The sequence below is a fragment of the Acyrthosiphon pisum genome, chromosome X (genome assembly GCF_005508785.2).
Source record: "Acyrthosiphon pisum isolate AL4f chromosome X, pea_aphid_22Mar2018_4r6ur, whole genome shotgun sequence".
NCBI lineage: Eukaryota > Metazoa > Arthropoda > Insecta > Hemiptera > Aphididae > Acyrthosiphon > Acyrthosiphon pisum.
Window position 1 is genome coordinate 22,526,700 of NC_042493.1, and position 14,716 is coordinate 22,541,415.

At 29.0% G+C, this 14,716-nt stretch overlaps 1 protein-coding gene across 3 annotated transcripts in view; it reads right to left on the minus strand.

The window, feature by feature from the left end:
* Positions 1-413: 413 nt before the first annotated feature.
* The window catches only part of LOC100569647 (probable G-protein coupled receptor 158), a 59,008-nt gene continuing 44,705 nt past the window's right edge, over positions 414-14,716 (minus strand). For 2 of the 3 annotated variants that reach the window (XM_008186731.3, XM_016806228.2), the window contains 10 exons: positions 14,135-14,203; positions 9,896-10,005; positions 9,601-9,836; positions 8,464-8,708; positions 7,809-7,949; positions 6,122-6,247; positions 5,995-6,015; positions 5,690-5,900; positions 703-769; positions 414-544 (listed from right to left, as the gene is read on the minus strand). In XM_008186731.3, coding sequence (XP_008184953.1) covers positions 717-769; positions 5,690-5,900; positions 5,995-6,015; positions 6,122-6,247; positions 7,809-7,949; positions 8,464-8,708; positions 9,601-9,836; positions 9,896-10,005; positions 14,135-14,203 — 1,212 coding nt within the window. In that variant the 3' untranslated portion in view covers positions 414-544; positions 703-716. The remainder of the gene's footprint in view (positions 545-702; positions 770-5,689; positions 5,901-5,994; positions 6,016-6,121; positions 6,248-7,808; positions 7,950-8,463; positions 8,709-9,600; positions 9,837-9,895; positions 10,006-14,134; positions 14,204-14,716) is intronic. The other variant, XM_016806236.2, reaches the window with a different exon arrangement.

A 14,716-nucleotide genomic window follows, 5' to 3' on the forward strand; every position in this document is an offset into this window, starting at 1 on the left:
TAATATTAGAGTTAATTGACCTATTATCAAACCTTAAGGTAACAATATTATTTGTGATTTTTAAAGACATAGTATGATATTTTTTAAACTTTAATAATTTACACATTAATTACTGTTTTAAAATTTTAATATCAAAAATAACCTCCAAAAACCCAAAGACTTTGTTGCTACCTTAAAGTTTGATGATAAAACAAAAGCTAATCGTGAACTGCTGAGTTTAGATTTACTGTTATAAAATTTTGCGCACATATAAGACAATAAATGCGAGTAAGATGTCCTTAAATAAGCAACTTTCGTATCGTGGTTTTCAACATAAGTTTGATTTAAAAAGTAAATTTGAGTGTAATTTTTTTTTTTTAATAGTGTTTTTTGTCTCAATCAGAATTAAACTATTTAGCAAAAGTGCATCAATAATTAGTGTAGGAATTTATTTAATCTACAACACATGTTTCAAATACTAACACATCTATATAACTGCAGTTGGTCACCATAGTAACATACAATCCAACTCTTACTAACTTCTTTTATTGACATTGTGGACCCTCTGAAACAATACACAAAAAAAATATACCAAGATATAAATACATGATAATTATTATATAAAAAAAAATATAACATATGATTATAAAATTGTGTTGGTCATAAGTCATAACTAAAGTGATTTTAATTCAAATAAAAACAAGTATGTTTGTATATTATTACCTGAGCCAAAAACATCAAGTCAACACGTTGAATTTTGAACTTGATGTTCCTTCACCATAGTTATTATCTAATAAATATAGAGTAATATATTGTGAGAATGAGAATTATTAAAATAAAATAACTTATACACTTAGGGAATTAACTAAACTAAGTTATATGTTACTTAACCAAATTTAAATTATTTTTTATTATTTGCGTGCGAAAAATCAACGATTTAAGGTTCTTATATAAGTAGTTATATTTCGTAGGTACTTAAAATATTTGTAAATTATTCTTGGTGCAAATATATAAGTCATAAGTTTAGATAATGTTTTTATAATAATTTCACTTGATAGTCTTATGTATCCATGGTGTTTTTAATTTACAACATTTAGTGTTCCTCGTAGAATTAACTGACTTTCCACTTTACATTTTTAAATCAAAAAAGAACATAAGTGTTTCCATGTTTTATTTTTGTCTTGGACGATCATACAAAAGCCAATAGATGGCTCTAGAAGCGACTGTTAAATAAAAATTAACTGCAGTAATCAGTAATCACATGGTTGTCATGCCATCGTACCGGATCTACAACAGTAATAGTAGCTACTGTCACACCAGAGATGCTAGAGGAAGTCTAATAGGCATTCAAATACTGTATCTATATCATTCGTGTGTTGGTGGAAGCATAGACTATGCTTGGTTGCTTGGACTCTCCCCTCCAAAATTACAATAATAATATTATTTTTTTTTTAAATTATTAATTGACTAATTTTGTGTAAGAATATTTCCTAGCCCTGAAGATCTATGAATGAGGTATGTAGAACATATTTTGCGAGGGTATCCTCAAATTGTAACATGTGTTATGTTCGGTTAAAATTATATCTTACCAATATACATTTAAAAATATTCAAAGTCAGTTAATTCTTTGTGGAACACCATGTAATTATACTGCCATAAATAATGATATTAACAATATAACATTAAAATAATATAATAGTTTATACATCAGAATAAGACATAGGCTACAAATCATCCACATAGGTCCTACCAGGGTATGTGCTCAAACAGGGAATTATATATTTACGGTGGAAATATTTATTTATAAATGGTCGCCATGGGTTTTAATAATAAATTATTGATTGCTGTGAAAAAAAAAACAATTTATCATTCACGGATTTTGTTTTATATTTTCTATTTTGTTTTCTTTCTGTGGTTTGAAAGTATAGCATTTATGAATTATGCCACGAAAGCGTAAATCTAATCTTTCAAGATGCTCTAATAAAGCACGAAATATAAAAGTTTCTAGATTAAACGAGAGTTTCCACAAGCCGAACTGAGAAGGCTTGAACAGGTAGATCGTGAGTAGTGGTGGGCAAAAACCATCGATGTTTTCGTTCGATACATCGATGTTTTACCATCGATTTTACCCATCAAAGTATCGCTTTAAATATCGATGTTCAGAGTTCGATGTTGATAATATGTTGATAATAGTACTGATAAGAGGCGCTGCCTCTAGACGCTCGTATTAAGTATTTTTAGACAAATAAATTCAACATTCGAGTGGTTTCACGAATTTTGTTTTGAATTATGGTCTTAAACCGTAATCAAACAATAACCGAAATTATGGTCATTGATTATCAAACTAGATGCACGGTATAGTTTGGGTTATAATTTTATTATTAAGACTTATAATTATTTAATTAAATACCTAATTAGTTCAAACTTCATATTTCATAATAAGTACTTCATATGAGTTTCTATAATATTTGAGAAAATGTCAAAAAGAAGTGCTGTTTGGAAATATTTCGAGAAAAATAATGACGGAACATCGACATGTGTATTATGCTATAAGAAACTTAAGACATCAGGTAACACCACAAATTTAAATGGACACCTAAATAGTATGCATAAGTCAATTATTAATCAAAAAACACATGATAGTAATAAACAAGACGTAGCTGATGATCCAGGTGAGGCTATTAATACTAGTGTTCCGAATACAGATAATGTCATTACATTGCCACCTCCCTATCAAAATTTTAAACGTCAAACAAACATAAAACAATCATTCAATAACATATCAACATATACTGAAGGTGGAGTTGAAGACAGCAAAATAACAAATTTAATTGTTTATATGATTTCAAAAGATAACCAACCCATTTCTATAGTAGAAGATAAAGGTTTTAAGTTATTAATAAAATCATTAGCACCACTCTATAAAATGCCTAGTAGAAGGAATGTCTCAAGAAAAATTTGTGAAATATGAAGCATTGGCAGGTATTTTTAAAGAAACGCTTTCAATTTCTAATAATTTTTCATTGACTACAGACATTTGGACAGATATACAAACACGTAGTTATTTAGGTATCACCGTTCACTTTGCTAATACCTCCACGTTCACATTAAAATCTGGTATACTTGGAGTTTATGACCTAAGTGAAAGACATACATCAGATTATATAGCAGTTAAATTAAAAGAAGCCTGCTTTGAATGGGAAATTCCTATGAAATCGGTCACTGCTGTAATTACAGATGGAGCAGCAAACATGACAAAATCTATAGAATTAGCTTTTGGAAGAAATCATCAAATTCCTTGTTTTGCTCATACAATTAATTTAATAGCAGAAAGATCACTGTCAAATGTAGCTGAATTGACAAAATGAATTTCAAATGTTAAATCAATTGTTACCTGGTTTAAGCACAGTGTTGGAAGCGATGATTTAAGAAAATTGACAGGCGGGGATGGTAAATTAATCCAAGAAGTTTCCACTCGTTGGAACAGCACATTCTACATGTTACAATGATTTATATCTCTACGCCCATTTGTAAATGAAATATTAAATAAGAACATTAAAGCACCTGAAATGATATCTGCACAAAGTGTATTAGATATTACAGAAGTGATAGAAGTTCTTAAACCTTTGGAAGCAGCAACAAGAGAGTTGTGTGGTGAATTTTATGTCACTAGTAGTGTAATTATCCCAATGACTCATTTATTATATAATAAAATAAATCAAACTAAAACTACAACAATCATAAGTTCAAAATTAAAATTTGCTTTATTAGAACAATGCCAAAAGCGTTTTGAATGCATAGAAAGTGTAACACAGGTGGCAATTGCCACTATTTTGGACCCTCGTTTCAAAAAGATATACTTTAAATCATCTATAGCATTATCCCGAGCTCTAAGTATAATATCCGATACATTGAAAACATCAACAGATCAAGTAGAAAGTATTCCAGAACCAGATTTAACAGGTACTTGATTTAATAATACAAAGTTATTTGATTAATTTATAAACTTTAGGTATGTTAGTTTTATTTATAATTAATCATGGTATACTTTTAAATATTAATTACTTTTTTAGACCAAGAACAGAATACATCTGATGGATTCAGCTTATGGGATAATCATAACGGCTTAATGCAACAAACCAACCAGGAATGCATTGAAACGGAAATTGGATATCCTTCAGAGTTGTGCCTATATTTAAAAAGCAATCTAACAAATTTATCAGAGAAACCCTTAGAAGTATGGCATAACATGAGTACTGTCTATCCAAATCTATCTAAACTTGCTATTAAATATCTCTCAATAGTTGCCACCTCTGTGCCCTCAGAAAGGTTATTTTCTAAAGCCGGGTCAACTTTAAGTACTAAAAGGAATAGAATTACATGTAAAAGACTTCATAAGCTATTATTTTTGCAATCACTAGATGATAGTTTATGGGGGATTTGATTATGTTTATTATTTTATATGTATACTATTAATATATTTATATTTATTATATTTTTATTTATATTTATATTTTTATTTATTTTTTTATATACATATTTTTCAGGGTTGACATGTTTAAAACATGATTTAAACTAAGAAAAGAAACAAATTGTTCATAGTTTTAAACGTTTTAAACAGCAAAAAAAAAATCATTTGTAATAATTTAACTTTGTTTATTATCAACTAAATATAAATCCGTTTCACTATCAAGTTTAAAGACATTTTTAACATTCGAATCCCTACTATTTTACAACATTTAATGAGTATATTCAATTTTAAATTTAAATTTTTTGTACCATCGAATATCGAATATTTTAAACAATCGATATTCTTATGACTAAACACCGATAGTTCAACATCGATAGCTTCATACATGAAAACAATCGAACATCGATTGTTTAAAATATTTGCCCATCACTAATCGTGAGTCAACTTATAGGGCTTCGGTATAGATTATACCCATAGGCGCAAATAGCGTTTGACATTTGGGGGGGCTAATAGGGCTAATAGGGCCTTACTTTGATAATATTGAATAAACTAAAAACAAAATGTAGGAAATGTTTAGGAGAGCTATGGACATTTTGGGGGGGGGGGCTTAGCCCCTAAAGCCCCCCCTTATTTTCGCCTATGATTATACCTCTGGGAAGAAGATAGGCTAATTTAAAAAAGGATTAAATTTGGATTTTTTTATTCATCGGATATAGGACCACAGGTAGAATTTTAATTCCGGACAACAGAAAAGTTAAGATAAATCTAGAACATGATGCACCGAATGTTAAATGACGCATTGAACAAGTAACGCATTTGAGTCATATACAGTTTGTACATTTAACGGGTAACGAAGTGCACGGGATCAGCTAATATAGTAATATATTTAGCCATGGTATTTATAATCAACGATAATAATATTGAGAAATCTAGATTCTAGATTCTAGTTGCATAACAGTAGAGATATTTTTAAAATTACATCATAAGAATCCTGGCCATTTAAAAAAAATAAATTGTAATCATTATAGCTTATTAAGTGTTTAATTTACACCACCATACATATATACTTTAAATTCAAAATTGTTTGGTTTAAATATTGAGTTATTATTTAACTCTTTTAAATATTTAATTAGATTTTAAGTAGGTATTTGTGACAATTATTCCTTCATAATGTAATCCACAGCCGAGTTAATTCAAAAATTAATATGTATTTGTAAACAACGTAATGTAATATCTTACCATTACTGTCATTAAATTCGTTGCAATTAGTCTGATGTATTCCCGTCGTTGAATTACAACTACAAATACCATATCCACTTCCAACAGTAGGAACGTCTTCATTGCTAACCACTGAGTCTTCCGGAGATTTTGATATTTCATTTGTCTCATTTGTTTCACTTATTTCTGATGAATCTAGTTCTTTATTTTTTTTTCGAATTTTAATGGATGACTATAATACAAATTAGGTTTATTATTATACAGGCTCGAGTGTGAATAAATTTAAATTAAGAATAGCAAGTCAATATTTCGTAAAAGTTGCATACCTTGTCTCTGCTTCCTTTCTTCTACAACCGTTCCCGAGAACATAGAAAAAAAACATTTTGTTTTTATTTTATTCAACGAAACAATACATTTTCCCACTCCTGGTTTCAGCTGGTTCAGTTAATTTACCTGTAATGAAAATCGTCTATGTGGCAATTTCTTTCCACCTTTTCGTTTAGATATATGAGGGTTTTTCTTACATACAGTTTTATCCCGTAATATTCCCATTTGTACATAAACTCGACTGAGTTCCTCCTGAAACAAATTTATGATTAATTAATTTGCTTAAGTCTATTGTACAAACTATTTTTAAATGAGATGATTTAATAATGGATTTACATATTTATATTTCTACTTATTAAAGTAATTTATTTTACTTTTAGTAGGTAATATTACTATACGATAAATCGCAATAATTGCATTCAAATTTTTAAAATATCAGTGTGTACTTATATGGCTATATAAAACATAATACGTTAAAAGTTTCAAATTCCAAAGACAAATATTTAAAAATACAATTAAATAAGTAAACTCCTTTTCGATTCGTAGGTATAATAAAAATACTAAAACAAATTAAAATTGATCATGCCAATTAATAGCTTAAAAAGAGACAAAATAAATTATAAATTATTCTCTATATAGAAAAAGCTAATATAAATATTTGGTGAACATTTCTAGTTTTTAGTTTTATTCATTTATAAATCACAGTAAAATAATAAAATCGATTTTGTCAAAAACTAGAGTGTAAAAAGTCCAATGATTTGTTTTTTTGTTTTTCCCAATTATTAAGAAAAGTACAGAAAACTTGGTGAAAAAACAAAAACACATATCTTTATTAGTAAAAGTGAAGTCATGGTCAGATAGTCTTAACAATGTTTTTAAATATCAAAGATTTTAAAAAAAATCTTTGGTAATGATCTTAAAAATTAAAAATATTTTCCGTAGTTGCAAATTCATAAATCAATGTCTGAATAATATGTGAATTTATTTGAAAATATAACTGGTTATAACTTGTTTTGTAAAGCTATAAGGTTTATTTTTAAAAATGTCTTTATATTGGTCTTGTTGAAACATAGTTTTATCGATTTCAATACCATTTATATGTTTTACCATATCAACACAATAATTGAATGATTTAAGAACCTGATTAAGATAATTAACACGGTAAAAGAGAAAATTATCAATTATTTTTTAACTACATACAAATTAGATGAGCAATTACAGCAGACATTTTTTTGTAAATTGTCTAATAAACAACTCTTGTTTGAAACTTTTTTTTAATATTTGTAATATTTTTTGAGATATTTAAAAAACCTCACTTTTTAAATTTCATAAAAATATTTATAAAAAAAAAGTCCGGTCCGATGCATGCAACTAAATATGTTAAAATAACAACAAATTATACATGTACATAATTATCAAACTTCTTATTACAAAATATATAATATTTATTTTTAGACATAAATGTGAATTTGAATAAGAAATATACTTAACTTATGCTAAAATAAAAATCAAATGGATATGAATGACATTTATGAGTTTGAAGGAACAATTTAAAACGAATGACACTCTTCAGAACTATTTATTCGTTTAGATTCCGACAAGACATCGAACTTAAGTAAAACATTTATTAGCCATTGTTAACAATTTCTAGGAAATAATATCAATTCTTACATAAAAAGAAACAATTTACTTTTTGCCTAAGGCCTTAGGCATCCACGACAGTGCCTAATTCTCGTAATTGGGGGTAAATATAAATTATTTTAACTTAAAAACCTTATGAATATAAATATTATTTTCAAATTAAAAATATCACCCTTATTTCATCCGAAGTCATTTCAGATATGTTCATTTCTCTGAAGTCCTTATCTGCCATATCAGCTTTTAATGATTCTGAAAGTTCTTGATTTATAGCGGAATGTCGGAGTTCAGCGTTAACTTTTTTTTGATACCATATCTAATGACGAAAAATATTAACATTAAAAAATAATAACAAGATTATATTATGTAGTTGCAATTATTGTCAACAATAAACATTTGTGACATTTCAATATGAACAAATTCACGATTCATATCATAGATTTTGCATTTTTTTAAGCCAACAAGGCAACTGTAATATGTCTTCTACTTTGATAGGCAGAGACGTATTAAGCTTAATAAGTTTTTAATTGGCATATAATTTAAGGAACTATAACATTACAAATTACTTGTTTTAAAAGTAAATATCTATAAATGTTGTTAGATACTGATAAAATGGAAGGTCTCTGCGAAAAACGAGTTCTCAAAAATGTTTATTTTCGGGAGACAATAAAAACATGGCTTTACTTGACATATTTCGCAAATCATTTAAGTATTTTTCACTAAACTCATTTTGCACATCAAAATAACATGATAACAAAAATCGGTTCAATCTTAACCAAAATTGAGTACATTATTATATATAATATAACATATATGATATATTATCATACCTTTGGTGCAAATATGATGATCAGTGCAAGAGTGTTTGTTAACAGGCTGCGTAAAAAGGCGGCTATGAATGTCACATCCTGGTGGAATGGTATTGGATAGACTGTACGGATGGCATTATGGATAGTACTAAACGTTAATTCCGCTATAATTGCGTAAAAGAGAAAACGCCGTTCTTCAAACTGCACGCGGGCATTACGTGCTGAATTTCCATAATATAAACCCACGGTTAAAATCAATAGTTCACCTGTAGGTTAAAAAATATTTTTCATTAGTTTTCGATTTTTAACTTGATAATAAAAACAAATTTTTCCAGGCAAAATATATTTTGATTTTAATCTTAGTCTTATTTTAACTAAATACATTCGATCCGACGTTTTTTTTAACACAATTCATGTGGTCAAAAATGAGATTCGTCATAACCTAAAGATGAAAGAATAAGGATCTTTTGTAGATGCAGAAGTAGATCTTAAGTAGTATGATATAGTATTTTCGTTGTCATTTAGGCAGAATCTGACATTTTGATTAGGTATGTGGAAGCTGTAATTTCTTTGAATATGTCCACTTTAAAAGAGATATAACATCTATAACTATAAAGTTTTTGTTTAAGTTATTAAATAATTTGATTATGTGTCAAAAATTGACTCCATAAGTAACTAATGGGCGACAACAACGTTTCATAATCACATCCATTTTTCGTCCATTTTTCACGCCGCGTAAATATGGCCCAGTGATCAATATAATTAATAATAAATTATTTATAATCAATAATAATATGTTTATTTTATTATTATATATTTCATATTGTTGTAGATAATACTATATTACTCAAATACAAATCATTTCAAAAATCAAAAAAATAAATAAATACTGTCGGAATTCAGAAATTGGGTTCAGGACTTTATGCGTTCTGAATTTACAATGAAAAAACTGAGTTTGAAAATGTAAAATAATTTTGTCTGGCTAAAAATCCTTTTTGGAACATTGTGCGTAGGTTCATAATACAGGATAGAAGTAGGTTCAAGCTCCATAATACCTGTACACATCCATATCGGGTAAATTTTAATTTTATTAGTATAATCGGTCGGTAGCAATATTTTACTTAGTATAAAATAATATGTTATACTTTAGATGATTACCGAATTCTGTAACGTGATTCCACCACTGAGGTTTGCACGTTGTATACAATGAGCCATCTTCGGTTTCAATGTGGATCAAGAGGACCCATCCTTCATTAAAGAAGTTAAGACTAACTGCAGTCCAGGCAGTGAGGTAAACAGCTACCACAATAACACCAAACAATAAATATTTCAGCAGATCTTTGTCAGTAATTGTCCAACAGTGCGCTTTTCTAGTACGAAATTGCATCAGAATCCTATTGATATGAAAATATTAGTAAAATTTAATAAATTAATTGATATCTTAATTGATTACCTATACAGTTTTAGATCGATCGCGCCGTAGAATATCACAAACCCCAATTCCCGGAGCCATGGCGCTAAAAGGCATAATGGTAATGTTGGTGTTAAGTATTGGAGGAGAACCTAAAAAACGAGAAAACATGCATATGTTAGCTTTACAGGGACAATCTTAAAAAAAATTCTGGGTGTGTAATCTTTAAAATGGCTGACAAAGTTTTCTTGATGAAAGATTCTTGAAAGAATCAACTTAAACTGAATAGAGTATAAGTACAATAAGATCTAATAAGAGGCTCCTCAGGACACACAAAACAGTAATATACAGTTATTTAATATTTCAATTATTATAAATATGTAATCCGAGGTAGGTAGAGAAAATTATCTTATATTGCTTTCTTAAATTGTATTATTACGTCTATTATATTTTATAATTATGTATTGTATAAATGACAAAGGTTATAAAAATAAAAATAATAATGGTGGCTCGGCGCGGCGCAGTATCTGAAATCAATCTCATAATGGCCGCAGCCACTAGTTCTCGAATGGGTGACCACCCGGGTTTGTAATGCGTACAAACCACGATTTAAGATAGAATGGTTGCCCAAAGAGCTAATAATAAGATGACATTGGATTTAAATCGTACCCCCGGTGCTAGCGCTTCTAGTGGACCATTTTACAATTTATAATATATGATCATTATATATATTTTTATTGTATACCTATAGGTATAACATAACATTTTTATTAGTTTTAATTTAAACCGATATGAGCATTGTATGTGTAGGACCCTGTAGATCACGTGACTTTTCGGTTTAAATCGTATGCCGTGTGATAACATTTTTCTAATGGGTCAATGGGGAACCATACTATCTTAAATCGTGGCACAAACTTAGCCACATGCACATGTTGCTAACCAAACGTACCGACCGTCCCAAACCTACTAGCCTAGGCTGACAACCTCAATCGCCAAAGCCTTAAATCCAATTTATATATAAAAAAGTGTATGTGTCTTGTATTATTCTGTTAATAAAATCTGATATATTCACATTGAATCGTCACGTAATATGTCGAAACAAGTGCCGGTGCTTCTTTTAGTAAGGACACCCGCTAACACATTTTTCAATTTTAGTGAATCAGCCGGCCACCCAGGCCTAATACTATTTGATTTGTTTCACTCTGTATCGCTCTGAGTTAATGTTAAATTTGAGTACCTACCTAGTTCATTGGTTCGTTTTTTCTCACATTATATACCTGGTCATGTTAAACTAACTACGACTATTTTAGGCTTTATACTGAATGGGAGACGATAGGGATGGCAACATTTTACTGTAGCACGATATAACAAAAACCTAAATATCGATGTATTGAAAATTATCAATATTTAAAAAAAAAATTTAAATCAATATAATGTCACTCTTGGGTTGGTGAAAATCTACTACCATGTGGTGGTTACGTGTAATTAGAATATTATATAAAGGTTTTCAATAGGTACTAAGGAAAACAGTGCGAATCCTTTCCCGACTCGGACTCTTTAGCATACGAAATGTGTAGTACCTACATCTAAACCAAATTGAACACAATATGGTCTACAACATTGATGAGATTCGCCTTAATTTTAAATTTGTAATCCTACTAAGTTCGTGAGTGGATTGGAAACAAAATTCAAGACGGGAGATTGCAATTTGTTCCACTATGGTCTGTGAGAGAGCCAATGAAAATCTAACAAATGTGGACGCTTCTGATTGGATCACGTAAGTTTACCCTCCCCAAAATAAAAAACCTCCATAATTGTAGATTCTTATATACACAACAAAAATACTCCTTCAAACTCCATGTAAAAAAGGCTAAGTATAAAAAAACGACTCTAAAAATTGAGATATCATTTATAGCTAGGTAATTCTTTGAACTATAGTTAAGTTCTATTATTTAGCGGATTATTTTAACATAAATTAAATTTACATTTCAAAGACCTAGTTATAAAATTACACCAAAACTTTCAGAGCATTTTTGTTGGGATATCACTCATTTTTGTTGATATCTTATTATTTCGGGTACATATTGGTTTTACAATGACATTTTTTATTTTTTTTTTAAATTATTTTATAAAATAAGTTTATATATTTATAAATGGTTACCATTGGTTGCAGATTATAATAGTAATAATTTAACTTGTATAGTTATTGGCACGGGTACAGTTATTGTGGTAGTAAATTTGTTTTTCGTATAAATAATGTTTAATCTTAAATGCACGATCCCCACCTATTGTGGTACCTATTTTTTTTAAGTATATAGCTTCACTAATACTGTTTTATTATCAATCATTGTCTTATCGTTTTATTTATTTGATCATTTGAAATTTAATCTCGTAACATCACAATTTTATTCTAGAGAACCTAAAAAACGGGTAAGAATTTAATATTTTGCATTTAATGTTGACTATTCAATTTGGTAATAATGAAAGCTAATGAAGCCACTAAAACTTCATACTTCTAGAATTTAGATACGTACTTAATAATATGTATAATCAAAATCTTATTAATCAAATATATTATTTTAAATAGTTTTTAATTAATCCACTGTTTCAACGACTTATGTGAATTAATACAAATAAGTATATGAGTTATAGGGTGCCAATCCATTAAATCGTAGGATTTTACTAATAATATCGTCAATGGCACCTAAGCTAAGTATGCGTTGTACATTTATTTTCTTATACTTGACATACCTATTTAACATAATGTTTACTTTTTGTTTATAGAATTCCAAAAAAAATCATCTGCATTTTTGAAGAAAATTTAGCAGGTGCAATTCAAGCTGTTCATGATGGGATGTCTAAAAAAGGGATCGCCAGCTAATTTGGTACCTATTAGGTACCTAGCTAGACCTACCATACAATTCCATATGAAGAATCCAGACAGAACGAATTATAAATGTGGCTCATCACCTATTCTAACTGAAGTTGGATAGACTATTTTAGTGTTATTATTATTAAACCTATATAAAAAAATCTGTAGTCAAACACAATTTAATTTTTATTGAACATATCAATAGATAACAAAATTTTGAATGTATTGATAATATTAGGTTAATTGAATCTTCAGTTGGTAGCATGTGGGACTGGTATAAAAATGAGATTTTTCTTAAGGTGCAAAAACTGACTTTAGTTAACTAGTAGATATTAATATTTATAAATTATTTTTGTTTATTGTTGCCATTGGTGTCAGTCAGTCGTTGTACTGCAAGCTACATCTTATAAAATGAAAATACACTACAATAATTTTTAGTTAAATTGGTTATAACTCCGTTAGTATTATTCAAAATGATTTGAAAAATACAGCATGCACATCTACGTGATTTTCAATTAGGTGATTGTATTTTAAAATTTCATTATTAACTACAAATTTACTATGATTTCTCAAGAATTTTTTTTCGTGAATCATGTTGCTTTATGTAATTATACCCGGCTAGTTTTCGCGTGTTGTGTTGCCCATGTCTTTATTTTAAGGCGCTCTTTTCTTTCTATACTTAGCTTCTATACTTAGTCGTTTATACCTACCGGGTCGTTGGATTAAACATTTCTGGAAAGAAAAGTAGCTTTATTATAAAATATATAATATAGGTGTAATTGAAATCAATACCTACGACAATATAACAATAAAAATAAAATAATTGTTTTAAATTAATACCGATATTATTTAAGGGCAAATATCGATATGTTTCTTGAATTGATATATTCAAGAAAATGTTTCTTGAATTGATATATTCAAGAAACATAAATACTATTACCATCCCTAGGACGGGAGTATTTTTAAAAATTGACTACTATACGCCGTGCCAGGAGAAAAGTAATTTGCTACGCGCATGCAGACTGACGGCCACGACCGTTCCGAGGCCCCGTTTCCCCCACTTTATAACATGATACATACTAATAGTATTACTATATTATAACGTTGCCGATCGGTGACGGCCGTGATCGTGCAACGCCGATATGTCAAATAAGTGGGGGATGCGCGGATTCAACCGCGATTTGGTCAGGAAACGGGTTACTTCTCTCGTGGCACGGAGTATAGAGCCATTGATTCTGCCTTAGTGGCAGCCTGAGAGTAGCAATTAGGTTCTAACGAATATAAAAAATATATTAGTACATACATAAATACTTAACTTAAATATTATTACACATGATTGGATATAATTGTTTTAATCGATTGTGTATGTTTAAATGTTATATGTGTATATACGTAATTTAATAGCTTACTTCAATATCCAATAATATGGAGCCGACTATCATAGTTACCAATAACGTCCACATACTCAATGAAATCGTCTGTAAAGTAAACAAATTAAAATTACTATTATTTGATAAGATCTTAAACATAAGGTTATTAAACAAAATTGCCGAAAATGTGTTAGATAGGTATCTACTCCAGTGGCGTATTTAGGAATTTTGATAGGGGGGGGGGGGTGAAATATATAATAATAGGTACACTATATAAATACGAATATAATATACATTTTTAAAATCCCCTAACTTGTTGAGATTAGTGTGGATCAAGGTAGAATAAGAATTAACACAAATTGTGTAGTACTTGATAGCATTTATTATAAATTTATACTAACGACAATCCCGTGTTTAATACGATAAATAAAAAAAATAGTTATAACATACACAAAATCCCGTTTTCTATTTTTTTGGATGCTAAAGTTCATCGATAACCTTATCTGGCATGATTATTGTATTGACCGGTGACATGCAAATAAAGCCAACACATTAAGGTCCGTATTACAATAGTTAAACAGCTATAATGTTAAACGCGGATAAGCCCGCCTTAGAAACCCC